The 16,309-nt window shown below is 35.7% G+C and overlaps 2 protein-coding genes across 2 annotated transcripts in view; both read left to right on the top strand.

Annotated features, from left to right (window-relative positions):
• LOC129222663 (uncharacterized) overlaps positions 1–6,539 on the top strand; it is a 52,441-nt gene extending 45,902 nt beyond the window's left edge. Inside the window, exon 7 of the mRNA XM_054857193.1 lies at positions 5,140–6,539. Within this exon, the coding sequence (XP_054713168.1) occupies positions 5,140–5,380 (241 nt within the window). The 3' untranslated portion in view covers positions 5,381–6,539. The remainder of the gene's footprint in view (positions 1–5,139) is intronic.
• LOC129222660 (uncharacterized) overlaps positions 1–16,309 on the top strand; it is a 516,294-nt gene that overhangs the window by 368,910 nt on the left and 131,075 nt on the right. The gene's annotated exons all lie outside the window — the stretch shown is intronic.

Below are 16,309 nucleotides of genomic sequence, written 5' to 3'. Positions count from 1 at the left end.
CTTTCGAAAGAGCATAGTAAAACATGTTTTTGACCTCTTCTGTAATGATGTGAATCAAATTGTTATCCAAAAATAGCTCAAAATATTAGGGAGGGGGGAGGAGCAAAAGTAAAAGTGCCAATTGTTGCACCCACTGGTGGGTGCCACAAATTGAGAGAATGACAGTTAGAAGCAAAGGAAAATTGAAATTGAAATGAAGCAGTGAGAAGCAAAGGGTGTAAATGGCAAAATTTAAAATTTGGAGATTACCAGTACAAATGGTAGGTGAACCTCTCCTCTCTCTCTTGGGGCACAAGATAGTACTAGTAGCTAGGTGCTGTTATACAGCATGATTTAGAAATACTTTTCATTGAAAGCCCACCTAGGAGCTTATCTTTAAACGCGTTTTACTCAAAACTTGAAGATGTCCACTTACATCCTTTTGCTTCTTACTGCGTCAAATGGGAATCTTAACGAGGAAAATGATAAATCGCATATTATGCATTGGACAAACTGAGTTTGGGCTTAACGGAATTGAAACCAATTTTTCTCTTACCCGAACTCAGGTCGGACATTCCAAATTTGGCATATTTGGGGGTTAATGTCTGCCATATACACTATACTCGTAGATTTAAAAACGATCGCTGTTTCCAGCAAGAGATACGATGGAACCAAAGGTCAGTTTTTAAAGGAGGAGGAATGACTGAGCTGAACCCCGCGTGGGTAGAGCCAATATCCATTACAATATCTGCAAATCGTATAAACAAGGCGTTAGGACACCCTCATAAAGGTGTCTCACCTTTTATGTTTCTTGTCGAGATATATAGCATTATATCAGTTTTTACTGCTGTTTTAGGGGATTAGCTCTAATATAGGAGGATGATGGATGCATAAGCTAATTAGGGTGAGAAGTTTGCATTTGAATGTCTGCAGTGAACTCTCGTCATGTGACGTCACTGCGGATATATGAGCTCATAAACACGCAACTAGTTCACGTTCAGTTCGAATTCTCCGGCTAATTAACTCTTCCTTTAAGAATATCTTTTCAAACACTTACTTCTACAAATGAGGCAGTGAGAAGCAAAGGGATGTATGTAGGTGAACATTTTCAACTTTCGAGTAAAACGCGTTGAAAGATACTGTCCTAGGTAGGCTTTCATTAAACTTGTTTTCTAAATCATGCTGTACAACAGCACCTACCAGGTCTATTAGTACCATCTCTTGCACCAAGACAGAGGAGAGGGTCTCCTACTCTTTGTGCTGATTAGCTCCTTTTTTTTTTTCTTTAGCCACTTACATCCCTTTTCTTCTAACTGCCTCAAATGCCCTTAACAAGGAACTAAATGTTCATTTGGCATAAAAGTTTCTAATTTTAATCGTATTTACCTGATTTTAAGTCTAATCTGGCATTTTGCTGTGAGCAGTATCGGCAGAAATGAGTTTTCGAGAGATTTCAAGAAACGCGTTTTTCATTCAGTACCAACAATGGGGAACTGAACTGTTGGAATTAGACTTTTTTTTTTTTTCGCGCTTTTTTTTTCCAGCGGAAACCAAATAAGCAAGTTTCAATGTAGCTCAAATGCAATAAATGACAAAAATGCATAAAAACGAAAAATGAAAATTTTGCAGTTACTGCCCTTTACCTGCCCAGGGCAGTACTTGGTGCCTCTAGTAAATCGGAGAAATTTCGATGTTTCTTTTCATTTATTTCATTTTCCGGCGCCGCTCTTCACATAATCGTGCATAAGTCATGAGACAATAAGTGAAACATGTCGAAATTCAAATAAACTGCAGGTCGTGCTGTAATCACTAGCTGATGGCGGTTGAAAGTGGTAAAATCGAGACCGAATGAGTTCTCCGATGAGACATCTGCCTTCTCCGTGCAAAATTGAGGTGTTTTACCTCTTTGGCGAATTTCAACATCACCGAAAAGTTCAAGCGCTATATTTGCAAATTAAGTCAGAAACAAAAGTACTTTACATTAGTGTGTTTCTCCTCTAAACTCTCTAGTGTACTTAGTGTAATTAGAAAACTTTTAAAAAAAGTGAAATTAATAAAGATATAACTTATGGATGTCCCCAAATAATGTCACATTTTGAAGGAGAAGGGGTTTCATGAAATTGTGACATTTCGTGACAAGGGGAAACAAAAAGTGTGACATAACTCATTTTTACAAGAATTTTTTTCTGTAAGTTAGTGGCACAAGTGACAAAAGTGGGGAGATGAAGTGTTATAGTTTGTGACAATGGGTGAGGAAAGGGTTTTAAAATATCGAAGAAAAATGTGACATTTACGTTACTTAGTGAGCTTCACCGATAGAAACGCCGCAAATTTTTGGCCAAAAAAGATGAAAATTTAAAATTGGTGATTTCGCTTGGTACCCCACAATATTCTACACTTGTTCAGAATGTGTACAGATGCCAGTTGGTATCTAATAAAACGCCGTTCTGTGTTACTACAAAGTTATTCATTACCATTGAATGCTGAATCTAGATGTCCGCAGCAAGCGAATTGAAAACAGGCATTTGCCACACCGTAATGTTCCACAGAGATATAATATGTTTATCATTGTTTGAGGAAGATAGCGCTAATGTATGTTTAGTTGATATAGGATACCACCAGTAAGAAAACCCAAAGCTTGTGCAACTGAATGTTGTTGAAAAAAAAAAAAAAAAAAAGAAGGGGAAGCGGAAGAACATTTGCATCCTCACGCAGAAAACAATTTTTGTTTCTGAGGGGGTCCTGTAGGTGTACCTCCCACATCACTAATATTTACCATGCTCATTCTGAACTGCCGATGCAATCCTATGACTCGCGTGGATCTGGAACGATCTCCGTTCCCACCAGGAAACAAGCTGGACCAAGAGGTCAGTTTTTTGAAGGAGGAGGGGTGATAGTCCACAGGTTGGCGAGGGAACACCATGTGGGCAGAGCCAATACCCATTACAAAGGTCAGCGGATCTAAATAAGGTGTTCTAACGGAAGACCAGTGAATTTGTCTGGTGATCTTCATTACTCTTTGGAACGTTCGTCCGCGATAGGAGTCAAGGTTATCTTCCAGAGTTTTTCAGTGTCAGAACGTGACTCGAGTTCGGATGGGAAGGCGTTGGTGTGCTCGTTATCACCAACGCTTCTCATGTAAGAATAATTTAGACTAAGAATCTCTTACAGCGGTTTTGAATTTATTAGAACAAAAAGAAATACTTATTCTTGTTCTCTACATTTTGCGAGTTTTCTTTCAGATTTTTATCTTCATCTATGAATAAAGTTGTCAGATTCATTTCAAACTTTTGGCTCCATCCAGTATTTTTTTCTTCTGTCATCAAAGTGGTGGTAATTTCTACGTAGAAAAAAATTAATTTATTGGTCTGAAATATGAATGAATTACTGTCGTTAAGTACGTGAATTCCTGCCGTTTGTGTTCTATTCATTTTGCTCTATAAATTCGTTGAGTTTCATGCAAAAACACTACATTCCTGTAGAAATTAATAATAATGCACAGGTTAGGAAGCAGGAGGAATTTTTTTTCCTGGATTACAAAATTTCATCAAAATATAATAGATTAGATGGAAAATGAGAAATATTTTTGTACTAGTTTAAAAAAAAGTTACGTATGCTGAGATTGCTGAGTAATAACTAACGAAACAAGCTACCAGCATTTACCGTTAACTAGGAATACCTTTCCACAATATCAATTAAAAATCGAAGAACAATTTTCAATCATTGCGCAAGTAATATTTTTTAAATTACAAAATGTCGCAAAACTCGTTTTTTTTTTAAATTTAGCAGTTTATTAATTTTAGTTTTTACTATTGTGCTCCCTACTTTTCGACAAGACGAATTTTCCTTCCCCCTATTTCTCAGTTTCAACCGTACCTTTTGACATATTTCGGGGGGGGGGATGAAATTTTAAATGTTGTCGAAAAGTAGGGAGAACCATTACAATCACAAAAAAGTTTTTAAAAAATATATGACGATTTGTAATGATTTTACTAAGCACAGTGCATTGAAAGTTACACAGCCTTCATCACTACACTGTGAAAACGATTCAGAAACGTTCCTGGAAGATAATAAATAGGCAGCTGATGTGCCCAATTTCTGCCAGTAACATATCTCGCAAAAACCAGGAAAGTTTTCCGCTAAAATTCAGTAACCTTCCTTAAATTATCCCGAAAATTTTAGAAATCTTCCAATTTAAAGCCATTTATGTCTCTGGAACTTCAGAATAATCTTAGTTAGGATAATGTAACAGCTTGGCACACCTTCCTGATTTATCAAGACGACAGTTCCAAAAGCAGTATTTACAAACACGGCCAAAGCTAAGCCATGATTGCAAGTACATTATTTGCTTGCAAATTTTGCAATGCTACGTATTCCAAAGACTTACTCGCTTCTTTCGGGAGCTTTATCAGTCTGGACGAGCCTTAATTGAACTGAAGCCGATATATCTTATAAATACTCTCAGTTGGGGGATCCTCAGTCAACTGGGAGCTAAAAATTTTTTTACAACGGAGAGAAGTTTGCATTCGTGCAACTTGTAGCATTACAGGAAACTTTTTGACAATGATACTTGACATTTCCAGGAAGTGGATAAAAACCATTGAAATCCCGAAACGTTACACGGAAATACTCAGAAACGTTTTCGGAATTTTTTTTACAGTGTAGTTATCGAACGTTTCATGGCCGAATTGAGCATTTCATAGCTTCCATGTTTTCGCCAACACGAATTTTCCTTCCCCCTGTTTCTCAGTTTCAACCTTACTTTTTGATATATTTAAGAGGGGAGGAACTTTTAAATGTCGTTGAAAACTAGGCTAAACCATTACATTCACAAAAATGTTTTTAAAAAAAATTATGACAATTTGTCATGATTTTACTAAGCACAGTGCATAGAAAGTTTCACAGCCTTCATCACAAAATATTAAACGCTTCATAGCTTCCATGGCTGTGTATTGAACGTTTCATAACTTTCATGACAGTTCATTGAACGTTTAAATGCTTTCATGACTGTATATTGGACGTTTCATAGATTTTATGATTTTACATTGAAAGTTTCATAGCTTTCATGACTATATTAAACTTTTCATAGTCTTTTCATGACAGTACATAGATTTCATGCCTGTACTTAACATTTCTTTTTGTTTTTATCTTTTCCAACAGTGCCACGTGGAACTATCGCCGCTGCCTTCAGAACGCCGTCCGAATCCACTGCTACGACACTCGAGAAGTGGACATCCAAGCGGCTTCTGATGTCATACCACATGACAGAGGTTTCTTGTGTCGGAACCACTGGATCTACACCTGCAACAGCGCCCACTCCACGGTCCACTTTTCCGCCGTTTTCGTGGCTCTCACATTTTTCATGACTTTGTATACGAACATAATACTGACGACAATTTAATGCCATATAGTTTTATCACCTAATGATTCGTGTTTGATTTGTTTGTAGTTTGGGCATAACCTAGAGATAGGCATGAAATCACTCGAGAGGTACATTCGATGTGGTAGATTATTGGATTATGAGATCACTCGAAAGAGTCACTCAAACATCAGCATTAATCAACTATCAAAATAACTTGATAGCCAACCACTCGATTATGCAGATCTCTTAATTATGTCCAACACTACTTTGTGGTACTTGTGAAACTAGGACGAAGGATACCACGAGTTTCAAGTTCAAGGCACACGGTTTAATTTATGGGATTCTAATGAAATGCCAGTTTTTTTCTTGGTTGTTTGACATTTGTGTTGATATATGATTGATAAGGTATACACCCGAATAGTTTGATCATGCCCACCGTTTCAGTTCAATATAAGAAGAAACATTAATGTTTAAATTATTTATACGGTTTTCAGTGGATCAGAGTGCATGAACTTGAGTAGAACTATAAGAATGAGTATTGTTGACTAAAGCCTTTAATTCCATTTGCATGTTTGTTGCATGATTTTATGAACACTTTTCCTGGGTCCTTCATTTCATTAAGTATATTTGTTTGGTGCTAATATTGGTTATTTTGTTTGGTCTACAGATAAGTTTGCTGTTGGTTAAGCAGTTTACGTGTTAAGATAATTTTATAAGGATAAAAATCATTGATGGCCTTGTTGCAAGAACCAGGTAAGTCCAGACTCACACATTTTTGGTAAGACCAACAAATAACAACAATGGCCAATAGAAACTCTATTATCTTTTCCATGTTATTTACTACAAAGCAGAAGTCTGATCTTACATTTGTGTCCCGTTGTTGCATCAATCGCAACATCTATATTGTCCACACACAAAAATGAATTTAAAAAAAAAAATTTTAATGAAAAATTAGTAGGACTTTTCTGGTTTTTGCACCAAAGCCCTCATTGCACTGGAAAGGGGAAATCTTCCGTACAATGGCTAAGGTTAAATTTGATAGGAATGTATTTAAACCTTCTGTGTGAGTGCAGTTCATTTCAATAAAGATTACCTAGCCTAATAGTAGTTTTAAAGCCTTAACCAATCGTTTGAGAGCTTTCAAATTTATTAATTTCACTGGCAGTAAAACGTAGTCTTTTTTGCGAAAATGACAATTACGGCTTTTTTTTTTCTTTTCTTTTTTTTTTTTCAATTCCAATCTTCAATTGAAGTGAGAAGACATTCGTTTTCCTTGACCTCTAGGGGGGAATTACGAAGACAACAAAAGTATTCGAAAGAAACGGCAAACGTAACATCGAAATTCAATTTTACCCCTTTCATTTTTGCATTTTTTCAATAATATGCTGTATCTTTTAAAAAGAGATTGCATATTTTACTAGACAAAACTGACAAAACTACTTACAGCTTTAGAATCGGTGTAACAAATTGAACCAGTTTTGACTATGGATTTTTTGCAATGTATATCATTTCGTTTTGTAAAATTCGTGTATGAAAGTGATGATTTTATTATTCTTTCAATCATTTTTGATGAGATTGAATTTTTTTGTCTTTTTATACCAGTGTTTAAAGTTTGTATTATGTGTAAAGTTGAATAAAGTATTATTTATATTTTGCTCAAAATAATTTAGATTATAGATCTTTTATATAGCCTGTATTATTTTGGTATTTTCATCAAATACTTCGCTGGTTCAAAATAATTTGTGTTCAAATTGAGCATTGGTATCAGTTAATAAAAATTCTGAATATGTGTGTGAACACACACACATTTTATTTTGCTTGTTACCCACATTATTTGGATTATCCGGATTTTTGACTATCGGGATAACTTTTGGTCCCAATTAGTCTGGATAAACGAGGTTGTAGGGGCACATTTACGCGAATTTTTTTTCAATGAATTTTCTAATTTTTATGTTTTAATTTAGGAAATCTTAGACATTGGTGTTTTATAAAGCAGTTAATGGAGTCAAAATTGGTATATTCAGTTGTTGTTCAACTTGTGTTTTTAACCGTTTAAAAAATTGTTTTTTAGTCCAAGTCGGTTGAGTAAACTTGCCTCGGACACGGGGCACGTTTACGCATATTTGTTTTGACACCTAACGTGGTTTTGTTAGTTTTTTGAACATAATGTCTTACCATCACTAAAATAAAGCAAATTTATTAAAGCACTGAAAAGTGTATGAAGTTGAAGCTGAAGGGGCGTGAAGACAGCACTACATGATTGTAAGCTATAAGATACGAATGTGTAGCTTAATGAAAAATTAAATGATAATTTTCAAAACTAAATAGCCGGGAAATACTAAAAATGTTTGCGACAGTTCGGAGCGAAAAAAGTGTCAGGGGCACGTGTAAGTAAGATATAGTAAGAACGATCGTAAAGGTGCTGCGACTTTCAACGCGTAAACTTGCCCCGTCGCCAAGTTGGGATTTATTTTTTGCGTGCAAAAAAATTTAATAACAACATTTCAGTTCATACAAATACAATTCTCAAAGAAGGATAACATTCTACTAATTTCTATACATTTGTTTTTTTTTTTTAATAAGTATTATTTATTCACAATAAGCTTCAAAACGTTCAACACAAAATTTACTCAACTTGGTGAAAAACAGATTATTCTTTCTGCATGCTAGACCGTAGCTCGACTGATGCTCAAAAACTTGTGAGGTATTTGCTAGGGAGTACAATCAATCTGTTGTGACTGTTGGCTCTCCAGTTATAATTCGATTTGAGGGCCGTGGTAGCCCGATCGATAGAGTGTCGGATTCGGGGCCGGAGGGTCCTGAGTTCGAACCTCGATGGTCGAAGACCCACCGTCGTCATTAAAGGGGACTGGGCGACGTTAAATATGCTCGTGGTCTCAATGTCCTCCAAGTGAAACGATACCTCTGGGGGTGCTAGCACCAGGTAGCTATTAGCTCCTGGTCTATTTCTAAATTCTCATTAACTATTCGATCCGGTGATGGTGCTGCCATCTATCGGTAGAAAAAATAATGGAGGCAAGGCACTTAGTATGCAGTCCTCGACATAAATACAGTTGTAGTCAGTTGTGAATCGAAATCGAAGTTCGTTTTGAAAAAAGGGCATTGCGTAAACGTGCCCCATGTTAAACGTGCACCGGTCTATCCTACTGTATTAACAAACTATCAGTATCTCAATGCCGGATCTAGGAATTTTCCGAGATGGGGCAAAACTTCAAAATGCTGCCCCCCCCCCCTCTCCCCAACACACACATCCATCTTGCTTTAAATTTTTCTATGGAGTTGCATTTCTCATTTTTAATAAACTGTAAAGTGCGATGCAGTTTGATTAAAAATTAATTTTTACAAAAACGGTTCTTATGAACAATTTTTTTTGTTAAAATGGAGATATACCGTAAATGCTTTTTCGTTGCAAGATAAAGGCCACAGTCAAAATCACAGCGTGTATTGAATAAGAAATACAAGTAGTTACTGAAAGGGAAATGCTAGAATTTAAAAGGGTGCCTAACTGTTCAGCTCACAGCCATGAAACTGTTGAAATAGTCAGGGGAGTTAATTCAACGGGATTTTTATCTTATTCCGGGAACTCGTTCGTGGGGGTTGCTCCGTAGCATTTGAAGGGGTGCACAGGGCCGTTGCTAGGGGGAAAAGCTAGGCAAAGGGGGGGGGGGAACATATTTTTCGGTCCCTTAATTGTATCAAACGTATGTTTCAATGTGCAGAGGGAGAAAAAGAGAGAATATTTCAGCTGCTGGTTTAGCAGGGAGTCATATTACTCAACTTTAGTACGAACAAACACAACTGTACGTTATATTCAATTATGTTCAGGGGAATGGACGACCGGGGAAAAATTTCAAGATTGTAATTCGAAAAACAGTTTTAGGTTACCTATTGTGATGTTAATGAAGGAAGCGATTCGGCGGTCATCCCCCGATAATTGTTAAAAATTTCAACTCCAAGTACGCAATTCTGAAGGATTTCCGATTGGGACAAGGAAAGAGGGGGGTCTGGGGGCTCTCCCTTGGAATTTTTTTAAATTTTTAGTTCGAAAAATACAGTTTTAAACGATCTATAGTGACGTTAAGGAAAAAAAGAGATTCGGAGGATATACCTTGATATTTTTTGAAACTAAAGCTTTAAAAATGCGGTTGTAGGCTTCCTTTGTTAAAAGTTAGTGCACCATCAGTTTCTTGAAGTTAATGCTCCGAAAACGTAATTTAAGCTAACCTTCGATGACAAGGGGAGGAGTTTTCAAATGGATCGCGCTGAAATGTTTCGTAATTGAATTGAAGTACTGAAAACGATATTAAAGACGTTTTTTGATGATGTTGGTGAAAGAGAGGGGGGGGGGGAGGCACTTTTCCGGAAAAAAAATTCGATGTTGTAGAAAACGCTGTTTTAGAAAAGTTTTGGAAACGTTGATGGGAGTTGAGTTCGGAGGCTTCTCCTGGGGGGGAAACAGAATTGAAATTCCATTAACGCAATCGTAGGTGATCTTCAATAATGTTATAAGGGGAGGGGGTTTGAGGAATCTCCCTCGTAAGGTTTTCAGGGTTGAAGAATCAATTATGAAGTTTTAGAGGATCTTCGGTGACATTAGGAGTAGAACAGATTCAGAGGACCTTCAGAAGTGTTTTAAAATTAAAGTCTGAAAGACAAAATTTATTCGATCTTGAATGATAGGGATGGGAGGGTATTTCTCAGGGTTTATGATGTGAGCACTCTCTTGGGAGCTTTTCGAAATTGCAGTCCTAGATCTTCATGTGTAGGCTATCTTTAATATCGTTAGAGCAAAGAATGGGGTTCGAGAATATTTTTTTTTTCTTCTCCTTTTTAAACCTAAGTTTCAAAACTCACTTCCAGGCTACATTCAAACATTTAGAACTTCTGTGTACGGAGTGGGAACGTCTTTTTATCGCAAAGAAATTAGCTAATTTGGTTTCTTTTAGGTGCTGATTAAGGTTTATCAAGATGTCATGATAATGATCTACAAAACTATAACCCAACACACAAAAGCAGAAAAGAAATCCTGCACTAATTTTATTGGTTAGGAATCACTAACGTATAGGGCAGCCCATAAAAACCTGCACACAGACGCACGAGTACCTTGACATCGTAAAATGTGCCCGCACTAAAATAAGTCGCCATAGGTGATAGTACGATGCGTACACCAAAAGCCAGTTGATTAAGGAGAAAACAATCAATATTTTGTCAACAATTGTATTTAATTTTACTAAGTGGTTAGTGCGTGTGTTCCAGTTCAGTCCCACCAAAAAAAAGTGCTTACTAATTCCTTTCCGCTACACCTAAAAACGCCTATGTAGAGAGTTGCTTGCTGCTCGCCCCGCCCCGTTTTACTGACTTCTTTTGTAAAATATGCAGCTGTTTTTGAAAATAAATGACTCTATAAGTCAATTTCAATAGTCAGCAAAATAAACGAGAAAGCATGAAATTTTACCTATAAAATTGTTATCGTATCTGTTGAGTTAAATTTTCTTAGGAAAGAAAGTAATGCAAAAGTAAACCTTGTTTTACTTCCTTTTACGAAATAGGAAGTATTGTATTCGCGAAAACATTCTCACCCAAAATTCAGCCTTAGTTTCCATTTTGTTCACCCCCGAATTAATGTTAAGTTTACATTTTCAACTCTACCACACGCGGATAAGTGCCTAAGAACGTATAGCCACTCGAAATACCCATTTTGACATTCCCCGAGTTAATTACAACGACTTTTCTCGTGACGTGCGTATGTATGTCACATTACTCAAGAACGGTATGTTCTAGAAAGTTGAAATTCGGTACGTAGACTCCTAGTGGGGTCTAGTTGTGCACCTCCTTTTTTAGTTGCATTTGGATGTTCCAAAGGGGGTCTTTTACACCTTTTTGGGGGGAAATCAATGTTAATTTCAATGCAAACTCAAGTGGTGTTATAATTTATGCAAACACTTGGCAATATATCGCCAAGCTTTTGGTCGCCAACTTGGCGTCAAATTTGGCGATTTTTTTATTTTAATCTGGTTTCATTTGGCCATTGTTGGTGATATTTAGAGTGTTAACTATTGAATCACATTAAAATTGCCAATAATGGGGAAATAACTTTAAATTGGTGTTAAAGGAAGTCATGTGATGCACAATCAGCTCGGGGTTTTTTTTTTTTTTCAAAATGCATATTTTTAATATTCAATACTTAAGAGTAGTTCCCAGAATTTTTTAGAATAAACCTCTTTTTCCTGCTGGAAGCACTACTTGAATTTGCCGACACCCTCAAGTTGCCGCCCGGGGAACCCCCCACCCCCGTAGATCCAGCTCTGCAGTATCTATCAAAATTTTCGCACTACCCGAGAGTCAAACCAAGGGAAACTAGGGAGGTTTGACCCATAGGGAGACTTGACCCATGAGGATTTTTTTCACGAAAAGGATATTTAGGGAAATTTTTAGGCGAATAACTGGTTGACCAGTCGCACAACAGTATTTTGCTGGGACAAGCCATTTCAGAATTATTAGTGGTTTTCAAAAAATTCAGTTTTAAATGATACTGCACCTTGAAACTAAGTTTGAAGATTTTGAAATTTTTTAGATTTTAACCTCCAGTTTTGAGGGAAATCAATTTTAAAAGTATACACGTTTTAGTCACTTTTCTAGCTATTTACTGATATGCAGTAGTTTTATATAATTTTAATCTAAGTTGCTAAAAATGTAAAGTAAACAAAAGAAAACTAACGAGAGAGACTTGACCCAAAGACTAATTTGATGTTTTTGTGTAATTTAATGTTTTTTTAATGAATTTTTGTTAATGAATAGCAAAAATATTGTGATTTAGGCCTCTTGATTTCATTTATACAATAATATTATTGTAAATATGAAGGCCTGTTTTTTTTTTTTTTAAATTTATGAATATCTATTGTATTTGGTTCTAAAAAATAGTTTTTATTACTAAATACTAATAATCTTAGAGCCCAATGAGTTGTTACTTAGTAAAATAACTGAAATATTGCTTAGGTCTGATCTGATGAAGTTTGAATTCGACTTCTGCTCTCCTGCCGATATTGAGTAAGATTAATAGTAATACAAAAAAAGGGAACATTTCACCTCAAGTATCATTCATTAAAAAGAACACCATCAAACCTGCGTTTTTGATTTCAATATTTATGAGTCGTCCTGCTGATATCGATAAAGATTATTTAAAAAAAAAATGTAACACTTCACATAAAGAGTGAACATTTTGTATATTCACTTCAAGTATCACTTATTTAAACAAAAAGCACCATCAGATCTGTTTTTTTTTTTTTTTTTTCGAATATCTATGAATTTTCTTACATTCATGAGGGGAATCATGTCTCTCTAAGTGTTGTGTCCATTTTCGAAAGTTCTTCTGCCTTTATATAGGATTTTAGTAAGACCTCATTTGGAGTATGCTGTTCAGTTTTGGTCGCCTTATCTGAAGAAAGATATTTTTGTATTGGAAAGGGTTCAAAGAAGGGTAACTAAATTAGTAAAGGGACTCTCAGATTTAGATTATGATACCAGACTTAATAGGCTTAACATGTATAGCCTGGAGCAAAGGAGAGTCAGAGGGGACATGATTCAGTTATTTAAATTTATCAAAATGAAAGATGTAAATGGATTAAATTTTTGCGGGGAAAGCAGGACAAGGGGTCATTGTTTTAAGCTATTTAAATCTCAGGCTAACTTGGAAATCAGGAAAAACTATTACTTTAGCCGGGTCGTGGGCACTTGGAATAGCTTACCGGAAGAGGCGGTAATGAACAAGGGAGTGGATAGCTTTAAGAGGGCCATTGATCTTCATTGGGGACTAATTAATTGACTAGGACCAGCCTAGCTGGGCCCAGAGCCTGTTGCTGGTCGTCACATTTGTATTGTATTTGTATTGTATTTTCCCTAGCTCTAGGATAACTTGACACATTTGCAGACTTGATGAATATAATTTTTTGCACTAATTCTACTTAGAATTATGCTATTACTTTTAGCCATAATAATGTGCAAAATGGTAAACTATTTATGCATATTTTTTATTCCTTTCTAACTATTCTGCTAAGAAATTAGGCAACAAAAATACCAAAAATTGGGTCAAGGCTCCTAATTTCCCCCTAATACTATATTGCATTGTAATTATTTAGAAGTATTGATGGTAACAACGAGATTTTTGTTATGAAATTCTTTAAAAACGAGCTGATGTGTGCATCACATGACTTCCTTTTACTCTATGTCATTTCCTCATTATTGGCAATTTTAATGTGATTCAATAGTTTACTCTATAAATGTCACCAACAGTGGCCAATTTAAAACCAAATTTATTTTTAAAAAATCGCCAAATTTGTGGCCAAATTGGCGACAAAACTTGGCGATCAAAAGACTGGCGATATATCGCCGTGTCCGACAAATTATAACACCAGTTGAGTTTACATCGACATTAACAATGATTTCCCCCCAAAAAGGGGCAAAAGACCCCTTTAGAAACCCCCGAATGCAATCAATAAAGGGAGGTGCACAACTAGACCCCACTAGGAGTCTACGTACAAAATTTCAACTTTCTAGGACATACTGTTCTTGAGTTATGCGACATACAAACGCACATACAGACGTCACGAGAAAACTCGTTGTAATTAACTCGGGAATCGTCAAAATGGATATTTCGCGTGTCTATACGTTCTTAGGCACTTATCCACATGTGGTCGAGTCGAAAAAAAAAAAAAAAAACTCAACATTCATTTGGGGATGAGTAAAATGCAAATTAAGGTCGATTTTTGAGTGAAATTTTTTTCGCGAATACAATACTACCTTTTTTATTTGTAAAAGGAAGTAAAAAGAAAGAAAAAACGATTACGAATTACATTCTTAAGAACAATGTCCACGCATTTTGGAAACAAACTGAAAACCATCCTCTTCGAAGGTGTTCATTAATGAATAGGAGATACATTAGTTCCAGCAACGCGCTAGCACAAAAGCCTTTCGGAAATTCACACCCTCCGTCATTACCTTTCCCATTAAAAGACGGGAAGTCGTTGGAGAAACTTAATTCGAGAAAACAGAGACTCAAAAGAGTTCCCTTTCTTGTCGTTATGTTTCATTTCTTCCGAGATCGCTTGGTCATTAAAAGAAAATAAAATGCAATGGGGGAATCTGAAAATACAACTTAAAATAATTGCTTCTCGAGTTGTAGTAATGTAAATACTGTCCAAACTCGCACATAGCATAACGATAACTCGGACTTAGCGAGGAAATCAAAATTATTTGGTTGATACAACGTTAAGTCTATGGGAACCTAACTCGCTTTGAACGAGAAAACTTCGCTTAAAGCGAGCAATATTTTTGTAACTTATAAAGTTTCTGTTGATTTAATCCTCAGAAAAAAGTATTCTATTTTTTGGAAAAATTCCATTGACGTTTTGAATTCAACCGAAAGTTAGAGATAAGACAGAAATCATGAGAACAAGTGGCGATACGGTCCCTTTTTTGAATTTCGTGGAGTGGAGGAGCATTTAAAAATTATATATTTGTTAAAGATAATGTTATATTATTTCCGAGACACACTTCAGGGGGTATTGTAGCTGAAAATTAATCTAATGCAAATGAGAAAAAAAATTAAAGCGCCTACGAAAACGACAAATGGGGAAAATTTGGCTTCTTACGTGACGAAAATTTCAGACCATTTTGAAGCCACTGGTGCAAATGACGATGTTTTTCGGACCACACGTTCCTCGAAAACAATAGCAAAAAAGACAGTTCAAAGTAAATAACCAACTTTGGTACTGTACATAAATATAAAAATAACAGAGCAGGCATGCATAAATTTTCATGATTTTTTCCACTAACCCGTTATTTACGAGCACTCGGTTATAACGAACAAATCTCGCGGTCCCTTTTTGCTCGTTATAAGCAAGTTCGACTGTACATAATCGATCATAAATACTTCTCATACGTTTTTGCACTGGAATGCAACTTTTTGAGTTGCAATAGTGCAAAACCTCATTATAGCACTCCTCAGTAAACCACGCAATCGGTTATGCCCTCCCAGGGATTCCCTAACCATTATGCCAAAACATTGACCTGTCCTTATAGATTTTCACTTATCTGTTAAAAAAGATTTTTAGTTTAGAGAAAATCATAATGAAATCTATGCGATATTTTTTAAAAACTTGATAGCATATTTTCGGATCTAGAATCCATAATTTTTTTTCAGGTTAGTACCATAGGATTGTTCATATTTGTCAGTTGCTATAATTAGTGTTGTTGTTGTTTTATTCCCCCTTCTTCTTCTTCTTCTTTTTGTTATTAATCAATTATTTACCTAGATTGGATTTTGTATCATTTTGAAAATCATATTTAAGGATGGATTTTAAAATCATATTTCCCCGGATGATATATAGACCGACAGACATTTTCCCTATCTCAATACCCTACTTTCCATTTCTTAATTTTTTTATATTTATTGAATAATTTTATTTATTTTTGACTTCTTTTCCCCGCGATATTTTTAAGATGTATTAAGCCTTCCTTCATGCTTTTTTTTTCTTTCTGTGACTTTTACTGGGAAAAAAAGGCTAAAAAGCAATGCTATGTAACAAAATTACATAGTTGTAACAAAATAACATAGTTGTTTTGCAGAATCCACATTTTATCATTTATATTATTCAACCAAACACTTGATCATTTATAGTCCAACTGCAGTGGTGACGGACTGATGCTCTTAAGTACTCCATGATACTTGTTAGATTGCTACATACTGCTTGATCTCTGCAGAAGTTGCAGAATTAATTAAAATAAAAATCAAATGCTTGGCGCTCTGATGGTTCAGCTATCATATGTTACGACTATTATTTGTGTAATATAAAACTTTTTTAAACAACAAATTTGATCAAGATAAATCGGAGATCCGAATAAGCGGGAGCCGGATGAACGAGGTTCTCCTGTACATATATGGGCTTGTTA

Source organism: Uloborus diversus, chromosome 5, assembly GCF_026930045.1.
Source record: "Uloborus diversus isolate 005 chromosome 5, Udiv.v.3.1, whole genome shotgun sequence".
NCBI lineage: Eukaryota > Metazoa > Arthropoda > Arachnida > Araneae > Uloboridae > Uloborus > Uloborus diversus.
The sequence above is the reverse complement of the archived record's forward strand: the minus strand, read 5'-3'. Positions and strand labels throughout refer to the sequence as shown.